Source organism: Nesoenas mayeri, assembly GCF_963082525.1.
Source record: "Nesoenas mayeri genome assembly, chromosome: 28".
Taxonomy (NCBI): domain Eukaryota; kingdom Metazoa; phylum Chordata; class Aves; order Columbiformes; family Columbidae; genus Nesoenas; species Nesoenas mayeri.
The window spans coordinates 209,115-224,775 of record NC_137558.1 but is presented as its reverse complement, the minus strand read 5'-3'; the positions used below and the strand labels follow the sequence as shown (position 1 = coordinate 224,775).

Sequence of the window (15,661 nt, the reverse complement as noted above, 5' to 3'; positions counted from 1 at the left end):
CGCCGCGGCGCCGGAAGCCGGAAGCCGCCCACCGGAAGTTGGGTGAGGGCGGCTCCCTACCCCGCGCATGCGCCCTGGGGCCGCAGCGACTGCGCGCTCAGTGCAAGGGACCTGTGATCCCTACAGGGGCAGCGCGATCCCTACAGGGGACGTGTGACCCCCTTGGAGGGGTGTGTGCTCCCTACAGGGGATGTGTGAGGCCGAGCCGAGCCGAGTCGAACCCCGCCCCGCCCCGCCCCGCCCCCGCCCCGCCACGCCCCGCCACGCCCCGCCACGCCCCCGTCCCCAATTCCCCCGACTCCTCTCAGTGTCTCTGACCTTTATTGAGCCGCTCCGGGGGGGCGGGACATGCAGCGCTGAGCGGGGGGGGACGGGGAGGGGGGGCGGACCCCGGGGGACTCCCCAAACACACGGGGGGGCGCTGGACTCCTGGGGACCCCCCCAAACACGCGGGGGGGGGCACAGCAGGTCCCGGGGAGTTGGGGGGGGGCACAGCCGAAGTGTCAAGCATGGGGACGGGGGAGGTTACAAGGGGGGGGGGCTGACCCCCACTCGGGAGGGGGGAACACCCGTATTTTTGGGGAGGGGCCCAGACATTCCTCCAGGTATCGGCTTAAGGCATCTCGAAGCGGCCCCGCGATGCACCCCCAGCCCCCGGCGGGGCCCCCCCGGAGAGTGGGGGGGGCCGAGGGGGAGTGGGGGGGGACCGGCAGCCCCCCCCCCCATCCGGGGGACGGGTTCCCCCCGCGCCGTGGGGCGGGACAGGGCGAGCACGGGGGGGACACGGAGGTGACACCGGGACATGCGAGCGGAGACGGGTCCGGCGGGACCTGCGGGGGGACACAGAGCTGGGGTGTCCTGGGGGGACCCAGGGCCGGGGGCGCCGGGAGGGTCCCCCCATACCTGCGGGGGCATTAGCTGGGGGTGTCCTGGGGGACCCAGGGCCGGGGGCGCCGGGAGGGTCCCCCATACCTGCGGGGGGGCATTAGCTGGCCGCTGTCTCCTGGCGCACGGGGAAGAGCTGCGGCTGCTCCTCGGCCTCGCAGGGCGCAGGACAGGTCGCTCCTTGGGGACACGCGGGGGCTCAGCCCGGCCCGGCCCCGCCCGCGCCCCGCCCCGCCGACCCCCCCGTACCTGTTGTCGTTGATGTCTGTCACGTTCCCTGCGAGAAAGAACAGCGGCTCGGGGGGTGATGGGGACCCCCACACACCCTCATCCCACAGCTGGGACCCCCATGCCCTCCCCAGGGCCCCCCCTCACCATTATCCACGTTGAGCTGCTGATAAACGTCCGGGGGGGTGCTAGAGAGCGTGCTGGGAACATTGCCAAAGCTGGGGGGGCACATGAGGATGGGGGAGACAGAGGCCTTGAGGCACCCCCAGGCACTGCTGGCAGCGGGGGGGTCACCCCATTCCCTATGTCCCTCCACCCTTGTGAGCCCCCCATACCCTGTGCCCCCCCAGTCCCTGCATGCCCCCAGCCCCCCTATTCTGTGCCCCCATGTCCCCCCCCCCCCCCCAGCGTCCCCTGCACCCTGCCCCTGCACCCCCACGTCCCCCAGGATCCCCCCATGTCTTCCCGCCTGTGCCCCCCCCAGTCTCCGCACTCACAGGCCCTGGGGGCCGGGCAGGGCCCCCCCCGCGGGGTACCCCTGGAAGAGGCTGTTGGTGTAGCTGATCCCGGGGGGCGACACCGCCGGCACCTGCCCGGGTCGCACCGGCTTGGCTGGGGGGGCACACGGGGGGCTGAGGGGCGCTGGCTGGGCCCCTGCACCCCCAGCTCCCGCGGGCGCCCCCCCCGCGCCAGCACCGCAGCGGGTGCCGAGCGCCCCCCGTACGGGCGCGCGCGCCGAGCCCTCCCGTTCCCCCCGTACCGACGTGTCCCCCCCCCCGTACCGATGTGTCCCCCCCGTACCGATGTCCATCCCCGTACCGACGTGTCCCTCCCGAACCGATGTGTCCTCCCCGTACCGATGTGCCCCCCCCCCGTACCGATGTGTCCCCCCCGTACCGATGTCCATCCCCGTACCGACGTGTCCCTCCCGAACCGATGTGTCCTCCCCCCCCGTACCGCTGTCCCCCCCGTACCGCTGTCCCCCCCCATCCCGTACCGCTGTCCCCCCCGTACCGCTGTCCCCCCCCATCCCGTACCGCTGTCCCCCCCCCGTACCGATGTGTCCCCCCCCCCCGTACCGCTGTCCCCCCCGTACCGCTGTCCCCCCCCATACCCGTACCGCTGTCCCCTCTCCGTACCGCTGTCCCCGCCCCGTACCGCTGTCCCCCCCCCGTACCGATGTGTCCCCCCCCCCCGTACCGCTGTCCCCCTCCCCGTACCGCTGCCCCCCCCGTACCGATGTGCGCGCTGTGCGTCCTGCGCGCGCCCCGCGCGCCCCCCCGCGCGCGCACGGCCTCGCGGATCCGCTCCACCTCCTGCTGGTAGCGCCGCTTGTCCAGGCGCGCGCCCTCCTTGGCCTCCCTCAGCGCGGCCTCCAGGGCCTGCACGCGCCCAGCCGTAGCGCGCAGCCGCTTCTCCAGCTTCGGAAGCTCGCAGCGCAGGTCTGCATTGTCACGGACCAGCTGCGGGGAGCGGGCACTGACCCCCGGTACTGCCCCCGGTACTGCCCCCGGACACCCCGGTACTGCCCCGCTGCTGCATTGTCACGGACCAGCTGCGGGGAGCGGCACTGACCCCCGGTACTGCCCCCGGTACTAGCCCCCGGTACTGCCCCCGACACCCCGGTACTGCCCCGGTGCTGCATTGTCACGGACCAGCTGCGGGGAGCGGGCACTGACCCCCGGTACTGACCCCCGATACTGCCCCCGGTACTGCCCCCGACACCCGGTACTGCCCCGGTGCTGCATTGTCACGGACCAGCTGCGGGGAGCGGGCATTGACCCCCGGTACTGCCCCCGGTAATGCCCCCGGTACTGCCCCCGACACCCCGGTACTGCCCCGGTGCTGCATTGTCACGGACCAGCTGCGGGGAGCGGGCACTGACCCCCGGTACTGACCCCCGATACTGCCCCCGGTACTGCCCCCGACACCCCGGTACTGCCCCGGTGCTGCATTGTCACGGACCAGCTGCGGGGAGCGGGCGTTGACCCCCGGTACTGCCCCTGACACCCCGTACTGCCCCCCGGTGCTGCATTGTCACGGACCAGCTGCGGGGAGCGGGGGCACTGACACCCCGGTACAGCCCCCGGTACTGCCCCCGGTACTGCTCCTGACACCCCGGTACTGCCCCGGGACCCCCTGACACCCCGGTACTGCCCCGGTGCTGCATTGTCACGGACCAGCTGCGGGGAGCGAGCACTGACCCCCGGTACTGCCCCCGGTACTGCCCCCGTACTGCCCCTGACACCCCGGTACTGCCCCGGTGCTGCATTGTCACGGACCAGCTGCGGGAGCGGGCATTGACCCCCGGTACTGCCCCCGGTACTGCCCCTGACACCCCGGTACTGCCCCTGACACCCCGGTACTGCCCCGGGACCCCCTGACACCCCCCGGTGCTGCATTGTCACGGACCAGCTGCGGGGAGCGGGCGCTGGCACCCGGTGCTGCCCTGGGACAGCCCCGGCACCCCCTGACACCCCGCCCCGGTACAGCCCCGGGAACAGCCCCGGGACAGCCCCGGCACCTCCGGTACAGCGCCGGCACCCCCCCGGAACACCTCCGGCCCCCCCGGTACAGCCCCGGTACAGCCCCGGCCCCCCCGGTGCACAGCAACCCGCAGCACCCGCAGGACCCGGCCCCCCCGGCAGCCCCTGGGCACTCGCGGCGCCCCGGGGGGGTCCCAGCCCCCCCAGCGGAGCCGCCGCAGCCACATGCAGCAGTGAGGCGGAGGGAGCAGGTGGGGGCACCACAGCCAGGCGGGGGGGCAGCAGGGGGGGGGCAGCAGGCGGGGGGGCAGGACAGTGCTGGAGGTCAGGGCGGTGCTCCCCCCGCAGAACTGGGGGGGCCGGGGAAGGGGGGACTTGGGGTTCAGTCCCCCTCCCCCACATGTGTCCTCCCGGGGGGGCAGAGTGGGGCGCCCCCCCCCGCGTGTCCTGTGTGGGTGCTGTGGGGGGTGGCAGTACCTTGGATACCCAGAGATCCAGCTAGGGAGGAGGCAGCGGGGGGGGCAACAGAGCGGGCGTCAGCGTGCGCCCCCGGCCATGCCGCCCCCACGCGGGGGCTTAGCGCGGGGTGGGGGCAGGAAAGCAAGGGGGCGCTTGCAACACAGGGGGGGCTGGAGCGGGGGGAAGGCGTGGGGGAGCCGGGGGTGCCGGGGGGTGGCCCCCCCTCGTGCCCCCCGCCCACCTGTTTGTGAACCTTTGTAAGCTGCTCCAGGTTGTTCTCAAGAAAGAAATCTTCTGCTTCTGGGAGTGCAGCCCCCCGCTGTCCTCGGGCTCCAGCTCTGCGCTCTGCGGGCGCGGGGCGCGGCACACGTGGGGGCACGGCGCGCGGGGAGGCACGGCGCGCGGGGGGGCACGGCGCGCGGGGAGGCACGGCGCGCGGGGGGGCACGGCGCGCGGGGGGCACGGCGCGCGGGGAGGCGCAGCCCCCGGCTCTGTACGGCCCCCCCGGCTCTGTACGGCCCCCCCGGCTCTGTACGGCCCCCCCGCCCCGCCACGCCCCCCCCCCCGCTGATCACCCCCCTTAACCTGCCCCGCCACCCCAAACCCAGCTCACACCCCCCACGATACTGCCCTGAGACCCCCCCCAAGACCCCCAACCTGAGCCAGCCCCCCCACGATGCCCAAGATGGGCCCCACCCCCAAACTGGGACCCCCAGGCTGGGACACCCCCGATGGGACTCCCCACATTTTTAGGCCCCTCTTTGCCCCCCCCATTTCACCCCCCCCTCACTTTCTTGACTCGAGTTGTGACGTCTTGAACAAACAGCTTGCGCAGGTTGTGGAGGGTCTGGAGTTCACGGGCCTGGGGGGGGGTGAGGGGTGCACGGTGACCCCCAAACCCCTCCAGCCCCCCCAGGGCCCCCAGCCCCCCACACCTACCACGGTCTCCTCCAGCCCCTTCAGGTCCTGCTTGGACTGTTCGTGGCGCTCGTGGAGGAATCTGGGGGGACACGGGGGGTCAACCCCGAGCTGGGGGGGTCACCCCGAGGTGGGGGGTCACCCCGAGGTGGGGTGCGGGCCCCCGGCTCACGTGAGCTCCTGCAGCCGCGCGGCCTTGGCGCGCTCCTCCCCCCGCAGCGCCTCGTGCTCCCCCCCGCAGCTTCTCCAGCTCCAGCTCCAGCTTCTGGTTCAGGCTGCGGGACGGACGGACAGACGGACGGACAGTCAGGGGGACGGACAGACCCGTGGGGGGCATCCGGGGACAGGGTGAAGGTCAGGGATGGGGTCAAGGTCAGAGATGGGGATGGGGCATCTGGGGTTGGAGATGGGAACGGGGTCAAGGTTGAGGTCAAGGGTGGGGTCAGGGTCAAGGTTGGGGACGGGCTGGGCTCAGGGTCAGGTCAAGGTCAAGGTCGAGGCCACTCACCTCCCGCAGCTCGTCGATGGTTTTCTGCCGCGCGTTGACCTCGTCCCGCAGCCGCGCCAGCTGCTTGTGCTGCGCCTCGCGCTGGCTCTCCAGCTGCAGCGCCAGCGCCTGCGCCCCCCCTCAGCACCCACAGCCCCCGGGGGCCCGGTCCCCCTCAGCACCCACAGCCCCCGGGGGCCCGGCCCCCCCTCAGCACCCACAGCCCCCGGGGGCCCGGTCCCCCTCAGCACCCACAGCCCCCGGGGCCCCGGTCTCCCTCAGCACCCACAGCCCCCGGGGGCCCCGGCCCCCTCTCAGCACCCACAGCCCCCGGGGCCCCGGTCCCCCTCAGCACCCACAGCCCCCGGGGGCCCCGGCCCCCTCTCAGCACCCACAGCCCCCGGGCCCCAGCCACCCTGGGGTCCCCAACACCCCAGGGATGCCAACACCCCCAGGGGATCCTGAACCGCCCCGGGGTCCCCAATAACCTCCTGGGGGTTCCAGCACTCCCCGGGGACCACAAACCCTCCCCCAGGGTCCCCAAAACTCCCTGAGGGCACCAACACCCCCCAGGGACCCCCAGACTCCCCTGGGACCCCCTCCCCACCCTCAGGACACCCCACCTGCCGTAAGGATCCCAAAATCCCCTCCTGGTCCCCCTACACCCTTCAGGGACCCCAACACCCCCCGGTGTCCCCCAGGGGTGCTCTGCCCCCCCCCAGCCCCCCCTCACCTTGACCTCAGCCGTGTCGGGGGTCTCATCCTGCTCCCCCTCCTTCCGCGCCCCCCCCTGCACCGTCTCTGTGGGGCAGAGCTTGTGTTGAGGGACCCCTGGGGACCCCCCGAGTCACACTGTGACCCCCCAACCCCCTGAGCCCCCCAAGTTCCGCTGAACCTGCAACCCCCTGCAGCCTCCCCGTGTTCCCCCAGCCCCCCAAGTTCCGCTGGACCACCCCCCGAGGCCCCCCGCCCCCCCAGCCCCCCAAGTTCTGCTGGCCCCCCCCTGAACCCCCCCGCCCCCTCAGCCCCCCAAGTTCTGCTGCCCCCCCGCCCCCCCCGCCCCCACCCTGGGCCTGCAGCCGCGCCAGCTCCTCGCTCAGCGCGTCGTGCGACTCCTCCAGCTGCCGCTTCCTCAGCTCCACCGTCGCCATGTACTCGGTCAGCGAGCGGATCTTGGCCTCGTGCTGCGGAGCCGCCGCGGTCACCGTCCCTGCCCGGGCACGCGGCGCCACCCACAGCACCCGGGGACACCGCACCATGGGGACACCAAACCACGGGGACAGCCATGGGGACACCGAACCATGGGGACACCGAACCACGGGGACACCAAACCTCAGGGTCACCAAACCATGGGGACAACAAACCATGGGGACACCAAACCACGGGGACACCGAACCACGGGGACACCGAACCACGGGGATAACCATGGGGACAGCCATGGGGACACCGAACCATGGGGACACCAAACCCTGGGGACAACCATGGGGACACCAAACCATGGGGACACCAAACCTCAGGGTCACCAAACCATGGGGACATCAAACCATAGGGTCACCAAACCACAGGGTCACCAAACCACGGGGTCACCAAACCGCAGGGTCACCAAACCATGGGGACGCTGAACCCTGGGGCTACCAAACCCTGAGGCCATCGTACCCCGGGGCCACCAGACCATGAGCCACCAAAGTCCAGGGCCACTAAACCACGGGGTCCCCGAGCGCCGGGGTCCCCCCCGCACCTGGGAGATGAGGAGCTGGCAGGACGACAGCTCGCGGCCCGTCACCTCCATCTTGCGGTGACATTCCACCTGCAGGTTCTCCAGCTGCCGGCACCGCTTCACCACCGACTTCACCTCCGACTTGATCTTGCTGATGTAGAGCCGGGCGACCGTGAACTCCTCCTCGATGGCGCCGCTCACCTCCACGGGCTGCCGGACGGGCAGCGTCACGCGGCGCGGTGTGACACGGCACAGCGCGGTGTGACACGGCACGGTGTGACACGGCACAGTGTGACACGGCACAGCGCGGTGTGACACGGCACGGTGTGACATGGCACAGCGCGGTGTGACACGGCACAGCACGGTGTGACACGGCACGGTGTGACACGGCACAGCGCGGTGTGACACGGCACGGCACGGTGTGACACGGCACGGTGTGACACGGCACAGCGCGGTGTGACACGGCACGGTGTGACACAACACGGCACGGTGTGACACAACACGGCGTGGTGTGACACAGCACGGCGTGACACGGCACAGTGTGACATGGCACGGTGTGACACGGCACAGTGTGACACGGCACAGTGTGACACAACACAGCGCGGTGTGACATGGCACGGTGTGACACAACACGGCACGGTGTGACACAACACAGCACGGTGTGACACGGCACGGTGTGACACGGCACGGTGTGACATTGCACAGTGTGACACAACACGGCACGGTGTGACACGGCACAGTGTGACACAACACAGCGCGGTGTGACACAACACAGCACAGTGTGACACGGCACGGTGTGACATTGCACAGTGTGACACAACATGGCATGGTGTGACACGGCACGGTGTGACACGGCACGGTGTGACATGGCACGGTGTGACACAACACGGCACAGTGTGACACAACACAGCACGGTGTGACACAGTGTGATGTAACACAACACGGTGCGGTGTGACACGGCACAGCATGGTGTGACACAGCACAGTGTGACACACGGGGACAGGACACACACGTATGACACCGACGCGGCACACGCAGGACAGCACAGCACAGGTACAGGGCACACACAACACCCACGCGGCACATGCGGGCACAGGACACACACGTATGACACCGATGCAGCACACGTGGGCACAGGACACACAGGACACCCCCACGGGCACAGGACACGCACCGCACCCCCGCGGGCACAGCACACCCCCCACGCCCGCCCCGCGCCCCTCACCAGCTTGATCTCGCCGTTGCCCACGATGAGGCTGAACTCGCTCAGGTCGCGCATCAGCCCGTTCAGCACCTCGGCCGCGCGGCGCCGCTGCTGCCCCCCCAGCTCCCGCACCCGCACCAGCTCCGACTCCAGCGACAGCGTCGTGGCCTGCGGGGGGGGCACCTGAACCCCCGCACCCCACAGCCCCGCGGCACCCCTGCACCCCGAGATCCCGCTCCCCCCGAGCACCCGGTCTGGCACCCCAGTTTAAGGGGAGTTTCCCAGTTTGGGGTCTGGTTTGGGGGGGTGTCCCTTTTCTGGTTTGGGGGTTTGCTCTCCGGGGTGCGGTGTAAGGGGTGAGGTCCCCCTCTTTGTGCTCCCACTTGAGGAGACACTTCAGGGGTCCCAGCGGGGTCCCCAGTAGAAATTCCAGCTGGGTTGGAACTTGGGGTTCCCAGGTGCGGAGACACTTTGGTGCTCCCAGTAAGGACCCGGCGAAGCGCCCAGTTGAGGACCCGCTCTGGGGTCCCGGGAGCCCCCCAGGGGCCCCGCGGCTGCCGGCGGCGCCGGGCTGGGTCACCTCGGTGCGCGCCAGCTCGTCGGCCAGGCGGCGGTTGTGGCGCCCGGTGTCCTCGGCCTCCTGCGCTTTGCGGTCGTAGCTGCGCGCCAGCTCCTCCAGCGCCGCCAGCACCTCGGCCACCTCGGCGCGCGCGGCGCCGTGCTCGGCCCGCAGCGCCGCCAGCTCGCGCCGCGCCGCCTCGCCGCCCCCCCGCGCCGCCGCCAGCACCTGCGGGGCACGGGGGGGCGGGGTCAGGGGTCAGGGTGGGGGTCCCAGGGGTCAGCGGGTGGGGGGGCTCAGAGGGATCCCCAGGGGTCCCAAGGGGTCCCAGGGAGTCAGGGTGGGGGGTCTCAGAGGGCTCCCCAGGGGTCGCAGGGGGCCCCAGGGGGTCAGGGTGGGGTCCCAGGGGGTCAGGGTGGGGGTCCCAGGGGTCAGCGGGGTGGGGGTCTCAGAGGGATCCCCAGGGGTCCCAAGGAGTCCCAGCGGGTCAGGGTGGGGTCCCAAGGAGTCCCAGGGGGTCAGGGTGGGGTCCCAGGGGGATGAGGATCTGGGGTTCATTCAGACAGAGATGGGGCCATGGGGGCTGGGCCCCCTCACCTCCTCCTGGTCCAGCATCTGCTGCTTGAGCTTCTCCATGATTTGGCTCTGCTGGTTGATCTCGTCATCCTGGGCGGGGCGGGGGGGGGCGAGAGTGTCTCAGGGTCCTGGGGGGTCCCAGCAGGTCTCGATGGGACCCCCGGGAAGGGGAGGGTTTGGGGGGGTCCCCACCTTGTCATCCAGCTGCTTGTAGAGCTTGCGGATCTCCTCCTCGTACTTGCGCCGCTCCTCCTCCGAGATGCGGATGACGATGGAGGAGCCGCTGTTGTCGTCGAGCGGGGTGTCCCCGGCGGGTCCCGGCCCCGGCGCTGTCCCCTCGCCCGGCCCGGCCTCCTCGGCCCCGCTCAGCTGCTCCGTCTCCGGCACGGCCTCCCCTGCGGACGGCGCCCCAGTTTCTCCATCCCGTGCTGATGCTGTGGCCGGGGGGGCGGGTCCCCTCCCGGATGCCGGGGTCCCCTCCCGCGTGCCGGGGTCCCCTCACCGCTCCGCCAGCGGCTCAGCTCGGCCTCCAGCCTGGCGATGGTCTCCTTGAGCGCCTTGTTCTTCTCCTTCTCCTTCTCGTACTTCTTCTTCCACTGCTCGGCCGTCAGCTCCAGGTTCACGGACGCCGTGTTCTTGATGGTCTTGGCCCTGGATCGAGGGGGGACCCTCAACCACGACCCCCCTTTGCAGGGACCCCTCCTGATGTGCCCATCAGAGTGACCCAGGGCTTGGGACCCCCCGGTGCAGCCCCCGCCCTGGGAAATGTTTGGGGTGGGGGGGGCAGGGTTGTTGTGACGCATGGGAAGCAGTTGGGGTGCAGCTGGGGAGCAGTTGGGGAGCGGTTGGGGTGCAGTTGGGGGGCAATGGGTGCAATGGGTGCAATGGGATGAGTTGGGTGCAGTTGGGGTGCAATGGGTGCACGAGGAGCAGTTGGGGTGCAGCTGGGGAGCAGTTGGGGTGCAATGGGTGCAATGGGTGCACGGGGAGCAGTTGGGGTGCAGCTGGGGAGCGGTTGGGGTGCAATGGGTGCAATGAGTGCACGGGGAGCAGTTGGGGTGCAGCTGGGGTGCAGGCGGCACAGGGGCACCCCGTCCCCACCTCTGCCCGAACATGAGGGTGGACTTGGTCTCGGCGTCGTTGTAGCTGGAGGGGGAGCAGCAGATGAACATGGTGGTGCGGCAGTTCCCCCCCAGCGAGTCCTGCAGGATCCGCGTCATCTTGCTGTCCCGGTACGGCACGTACGCCTTCTGCGGGGACACGGGGCTCAGGGGTGTCCCAGCCCGGGGACCGGGGGACACGGGGCTCAGGGGTGTCCCAGCCCGGGGACCGGGGGACATGGGGGCTCAGGGGTGTCCCAGCCCGGGGACCGGGGGGACACGGGGCTCAGGGGTGTCCCAGCCCGGGGACCGGGGGACATGGGGGCTCAGGGGTGTCCCAGCCCGGGGACCGGGGGACATGGGGGCTCAGGGGTGTCCCCAGCCCGGGGACCGGGGGACACGGGGCTCAGGGGTGTCCCCAGCCCGGGGACCGGGGGACATGGGGGCTCAGGGGTGTCCCAGCCCGGGGACCAGGGGACATGGGGGCTCAGGGGTGTCCCCAGCCCGGGGACCAGGGGGACATGGGGGCTCAGGGGTGTCCCCAGCCCGGGGACCGGGGGCGGGGGGCGGGGGGACACCCACCGTGCCCTCGGCCAGCGCCGAGATGACGTTGCCCAGCGCCGAGAGCGACTTGTTGATGTTCTTGGCCTCGTCCAACACGGCGCCCTCGGCCCCCGTCTTGCTGACCTGGGGGGGGCAGGTCAGACACCCCCCATGGGGACACCCCCAGCCCAGGGGCACCCCTGGGACCCCCAAACCCGAGGATGCCACCAGCCAGTAGACCCCAAATCCAGAGCCTCTTCGTTCAAAGACCCCCCCGTGACCCCCCAGTCCCACATCCCCCAGCCCAGGGACCCTCGTCCCAGCCCCCGGTTTGGGGTCCCCCCACCTTCTCGCTCCCCGCCAGGTCCACCAGGTAGAGCTTCCCGCTGAGCTTCTGCTCCGTCTCCACGTTCTCCTGCTTGATGTTGATGAGGAAGATGCTGTGGCTGCGGGAGCTGTGCTCGTTCATGTCTGCGGGACGGGGAGAGCTGCACACGCGGGCCCCCCGGGACCCCCAGACCCCCCGGCACCCCCATGAACTCCCCGGGACCCCCCAGCACCCCACAATGTCCCCAGGGATCCCCCACAGCACCACAGGGACCCTAGAGTACCCCAAGGACCCCCAGAGCACCACAGGGACCCCTATAGCACCCCAGGGACCCCCACAATACCCCAATGACCCTCACAACACCCCAGGGACCCCCATGGTGCCCCAAGGACTCCTCCAGTCCCCCAGCACCCCAGTGACCCCAACCCCACCCCAGGCACCCCCCCAGGTGCACAGCAGGGCCCAGCACCCCCAGCCCCCATGTCCCCCATGTCCCCCATGTCCCCCCCATGTCCCCCATGTCCCCCGTGCCCCCCATGTCCCCCGTGTCCCCCGTGTCCCCGTGTCCCCGGCGCTCACTGGTGACAGCCACATGCCGGTTGGACTTTCCCTCGTCGATGACATCCAGAATCTCCTCGGGGCTGGACACGAAGCGCTCGGTGCAGCCCTGGGGGGGGGTGGTGAGACCCCAGGTCCCCTCTGGGGGTGTCCCTGGGGGGGGTGTCCCAAAACAAGGGACCCTGCGGTTCCCTCCTCACCTTGACGTAGGGAACACGGTTCTTGTCCTCGTGCACCGACAGGTTGGTCTTGGTCACTGGGGGGGAACATGGGGTGAGGGGGCTGGGACCCCCCCCGGTGCCCCAGAAGCTCCCAGTACTCCCCAGTACCCCCCAGAGTCCCCCAGTGTCCCCCAGAGTCCCCCAGTACCCCCCAGTGTCCCCCAGAGTCCCCCACTCACTGTCCAGCAGGTCCCGGATCTTGTCCAGGTAAATTTCAAAGTAAGAAACCTGTCAGAGGGCATTGGAAGGGAGGGGGTGTCAGGGCGCGGGGGGGTCAGGACCCGCCCCCCCCCCGGCCCTCCCAGCCCCCACCTTGATGTGGAACTCCAGGTTCTCGTCCATGGCGTAGATGTGGCTGAAGATGTCCTGGGCGATGCGGGGGATGATGCCCATCTGCTGCGGGTCGTGCAGTTTGCCCTGGGGGGCGCGGGGGGTGAGCACCCAGGGGCGCCAGGACCCAGGGGTGCTGCCCCCCCACCGCGCCCCCTCACCTCCATGGTGTGGGTCTTGCCCGACGACGTCTGCCCGTAGGCAAAGATGGTCCCGTTGTACCCAGCCAGCACGTCTGGGGGGGGCGAGGGTCGGCAGGGACCCCCAGGGCCCCCCCAACCCAGAGAGCCACCCCAGGACCCCCCGGCCCCTAGGGACACCCCTGAGATCCCCGAACTCCCTGAACCTCCCCAAGTCACCTGAGGTCACCTCCAAGACCCCCCAAGGACCCTTGAGACCTCCCAGACCCCCTCGGAATCCCCGGAAATTGCAGTGACCCCCCCGCAAAATAAAAATTCCACAGGGACCCCCAAGACCTCCTGGACACCCCCATCCCCCCCAACCTGCCCCGTCACCCCCCAACCTGCCCCTGTCACCTCCCAGCGCCTTCCAGTGTCCCCAGGGATCTGGGGGTCCCAGAGGGGGGGTCTCCCAGCTCTGCCCCCCTGAGGCCCCCCCAGACCCTCACCCTTGACGATCTGCATGGCGCAGGCGTGATAAACCTGCTCCTGCGTGGTGTTGGGGGGGAAGACGCGGTCGAAGACATAGGGTTTGCCCTGGGGGGGACACAGGACAAGGGGGTCAGAGGCCAGGAGTGACCCCCCCGCAGGCGCTGGGGGTTGTGGCAGCCTCAGGTATGGAGGGGCCCGTAAGTTCCAGTGAGTCCCAGTAAGGGATGTGGGGGGTTGCAGCGTGGGGGGGTCTCACACAGCTTTGATCCCATCGCACCCTCCCTGGCACCCCCAGAAAGCCCCACAGACCCCCATAGATGCTCAGAGACCCCCAGCCTCCCCCAGACCCCCACAGCCCCTCATAGCCCCCCATAAATCCCCACAGACCCTCTCAGCCCCCCCATAGACGCCCTCCCCTCCTCCCCCCGGGAGCTGTCCAGGCCCCGGTGCTGAACTGTGGCAGCCACCGCGGGGACAGCGGGACACGGGGACACACGGACACGGGGACACACGGACACGGGGACACACGGGGACAGGCGGCGACACCAGCACCCCCCCCCGCAACCGCCGCAGCGACGGCGCAGACACAACCGCACCCCCCCGCGCACCCCCCACCCCCGCAGAACCCCCCCCGCAAACCCGCCCCACGTATCCCCACTCTCAACCCCCCTACTCGCACCCCCCCACCCCACGCGCACCCCCCCGCAACACCCCGCATTGCGCCGGCACCACCGCACAGCGACACGACGCCACCCACGGGCCCCCCCGCTCGGTACCCACCCCACCCCAAGGACCCCTGAGCGCCCCCCTCCAGCTTCACCCCGTAACAAAGGGCCGGGCTGCAGCTGGGGGGGCAGGATCTGCGGCAAACATCCCCCCCGGGGCCCGATCGCGGCCCCCCCGGGGGTCAGGGCGTCTCCGCTCGTTGTAAACAACACCCTCCAGCCCGCACTGGGCCGGACCGGCGGAAACCGGGAGGATCCTTAGAAAAGGAGTGGGGGGGCGGTAAGGGAGGGGCATGCGGGGGGGCAGGGAGACGCCCCAGGGGGGGCAGGGAAGCTACCGGCCACACCCAAGGTGATCCCCCCAAAACAGGCCATGCCCCCCAAACTGACTGTTACCCCCCCATGCCTGTTATCCCTCAACACGGCTCTTCCCCCCCACCCCCCGAGGCTTGGGGGGGGTCCCCGTGCCCCCCCCGCACTCACCCCCACCACGACGCTGTCATCGCCCTGGAAGACGGGCAGGAACTTGTCCCCCCGCAGGATCTCGGCCTGGTTGAGGGGCCGGAACCGGCACAGGACCTTGATGCTGCACTCGGCGCTGGGCTCGGCCATTTTGGGGAGACGGGGGGGCGGTGAGAAGAGTTTGGGGGGCGGCTGGAGAGGCTCAAGGGTACCTGAGGGTGTGGGGTGTCACCCGGGGATGCAGGTGGTACCCGAGGATGCTCCTGGCAACCTAAGGGTCAAGTGGTACACAGGGATGCGGGATGATGCTCAGGGATGCAGGATGCTGCCCAGAGGTGCCGAGTGGTACCCAGGGATGCTGGGTGGTACCCAAGGATGCAGGATGCTGCTCAGAGATGCAGGATGCTGCTCGGTGATGCTGGGCAGTACCCAGAGATGCTGCTCAAGGATGCCGGGTGGTACCCAGGGACGCAGGATGCTCTCAGGGATGCAGGATGCTGCCCAGAGGTGCCGGGTGGTACCCAGGGACGCAGGATGCTCTCAGGGATGCAGGATGCGGGAGGGAGGGCGGCGCCGCGGGGGGGGGATGCTCCGCAGCGCTCCTGCTGCCCCCTGCTCCAGTGACCGTGCTGCTGTCGCCACTGCAGCCCCGGTACCGGCTGAGGGGGGGGAAGGGGGGAGAGGCCGCCCCCCGCACGCACACACCCCCCCTCCGCCTTAAGGTGGAACCGCGCGCCGCTCTTAAGGTGGACGGAGATGGAGGGTGCGGGGGCCGCCCGGCGCTGGGAACCGTCCCCCCAGGATGCTGATTCATTGCGGGGGTGGGGGGGACAAGACCCTGTCCCGGCTGGGGAGGTCGGCGCAGGGCCAGTCCCCCCAACCCCCCTCCCCCACGCGGGCAGCCAGCAGTCCTGACTCATCCCGCCCCCCCCGCCGTGTCCTTGGTGACCCCGCCCAGCCTGGGGAGGGGCAGGGACGTGCAGTCAGGGGCCACCGAACCCCCCCAAACACGCAGGTGTGCCTGCGCGGAGCTCGGCCCGGGAACGCTCCCACGGGAGAGAGGGGACAGCCCCCCCGTGCGACCGAACCCGTGTGTCCCCCCCGTGTCACGCAGCCCGTGTCCCCCCCGTGCGACCGAACTCGTGTGTCCCCCCGTGTCACCAGCCCGTGTCCCCCCCCGTGCGACCGAACCCGTGCGTCCCCCCGTGTCACCAGCCCGTGTCCCCCCACCCTCGTGCCCTCCCCGCGTTTTCCCGCCGCGCCC

At 70.8% G+C, this 15,661-nt stretch overlaps 1 protein-coding gene across 1 annotated transcript; it reads right to left on the bottom strand.

The window, feature by feature from the left end:
- Positions 1–985: 985 nt before the first annotated feature.
- KIF5A (kinesin family member 5A) lies at positions 986–14,547 on the bottom strand (the record flags this gene model as incomplete). Its single annotated transcript, XM_080360536.1, is given in 31 exon segments — positions 986–1,045; positions 1,047–1,162; positions 1,261–1,331; positions 1,611–1,725; positions 2,351–2,576; positions 4,077–4,097; positions 4,300–4,346; positions 4,349–4,403; positions 4,849–4,920; positions 4,998–5,058; positions 5,149–5,210; positions 5,212–5,250; positions 5,485–5,592; positions 6,197–6,264; positions 6,530–6,647; positions 7,202–7,390; positions 8,406–8,552; positions 8,965–9,171; positions 9,541–9,609; positions 9,712–9,914; positions 10,022–10,170; positions 10,621–10,769; positions 11,202–11,306; positions 11,509–11,633; positions 12,070–12,157; positions 12,249–12,304; positions 12,449–12,497; positions 12,582–12,686; positions 12,761–12,834; positions 13,228–13,315; positions 14,419–14,547. Coding segments are annotated over 31 exon segments (3,171 nt in total).
- Positions 14,548–15,661: the final 1,114 nt, after the last annotated feature.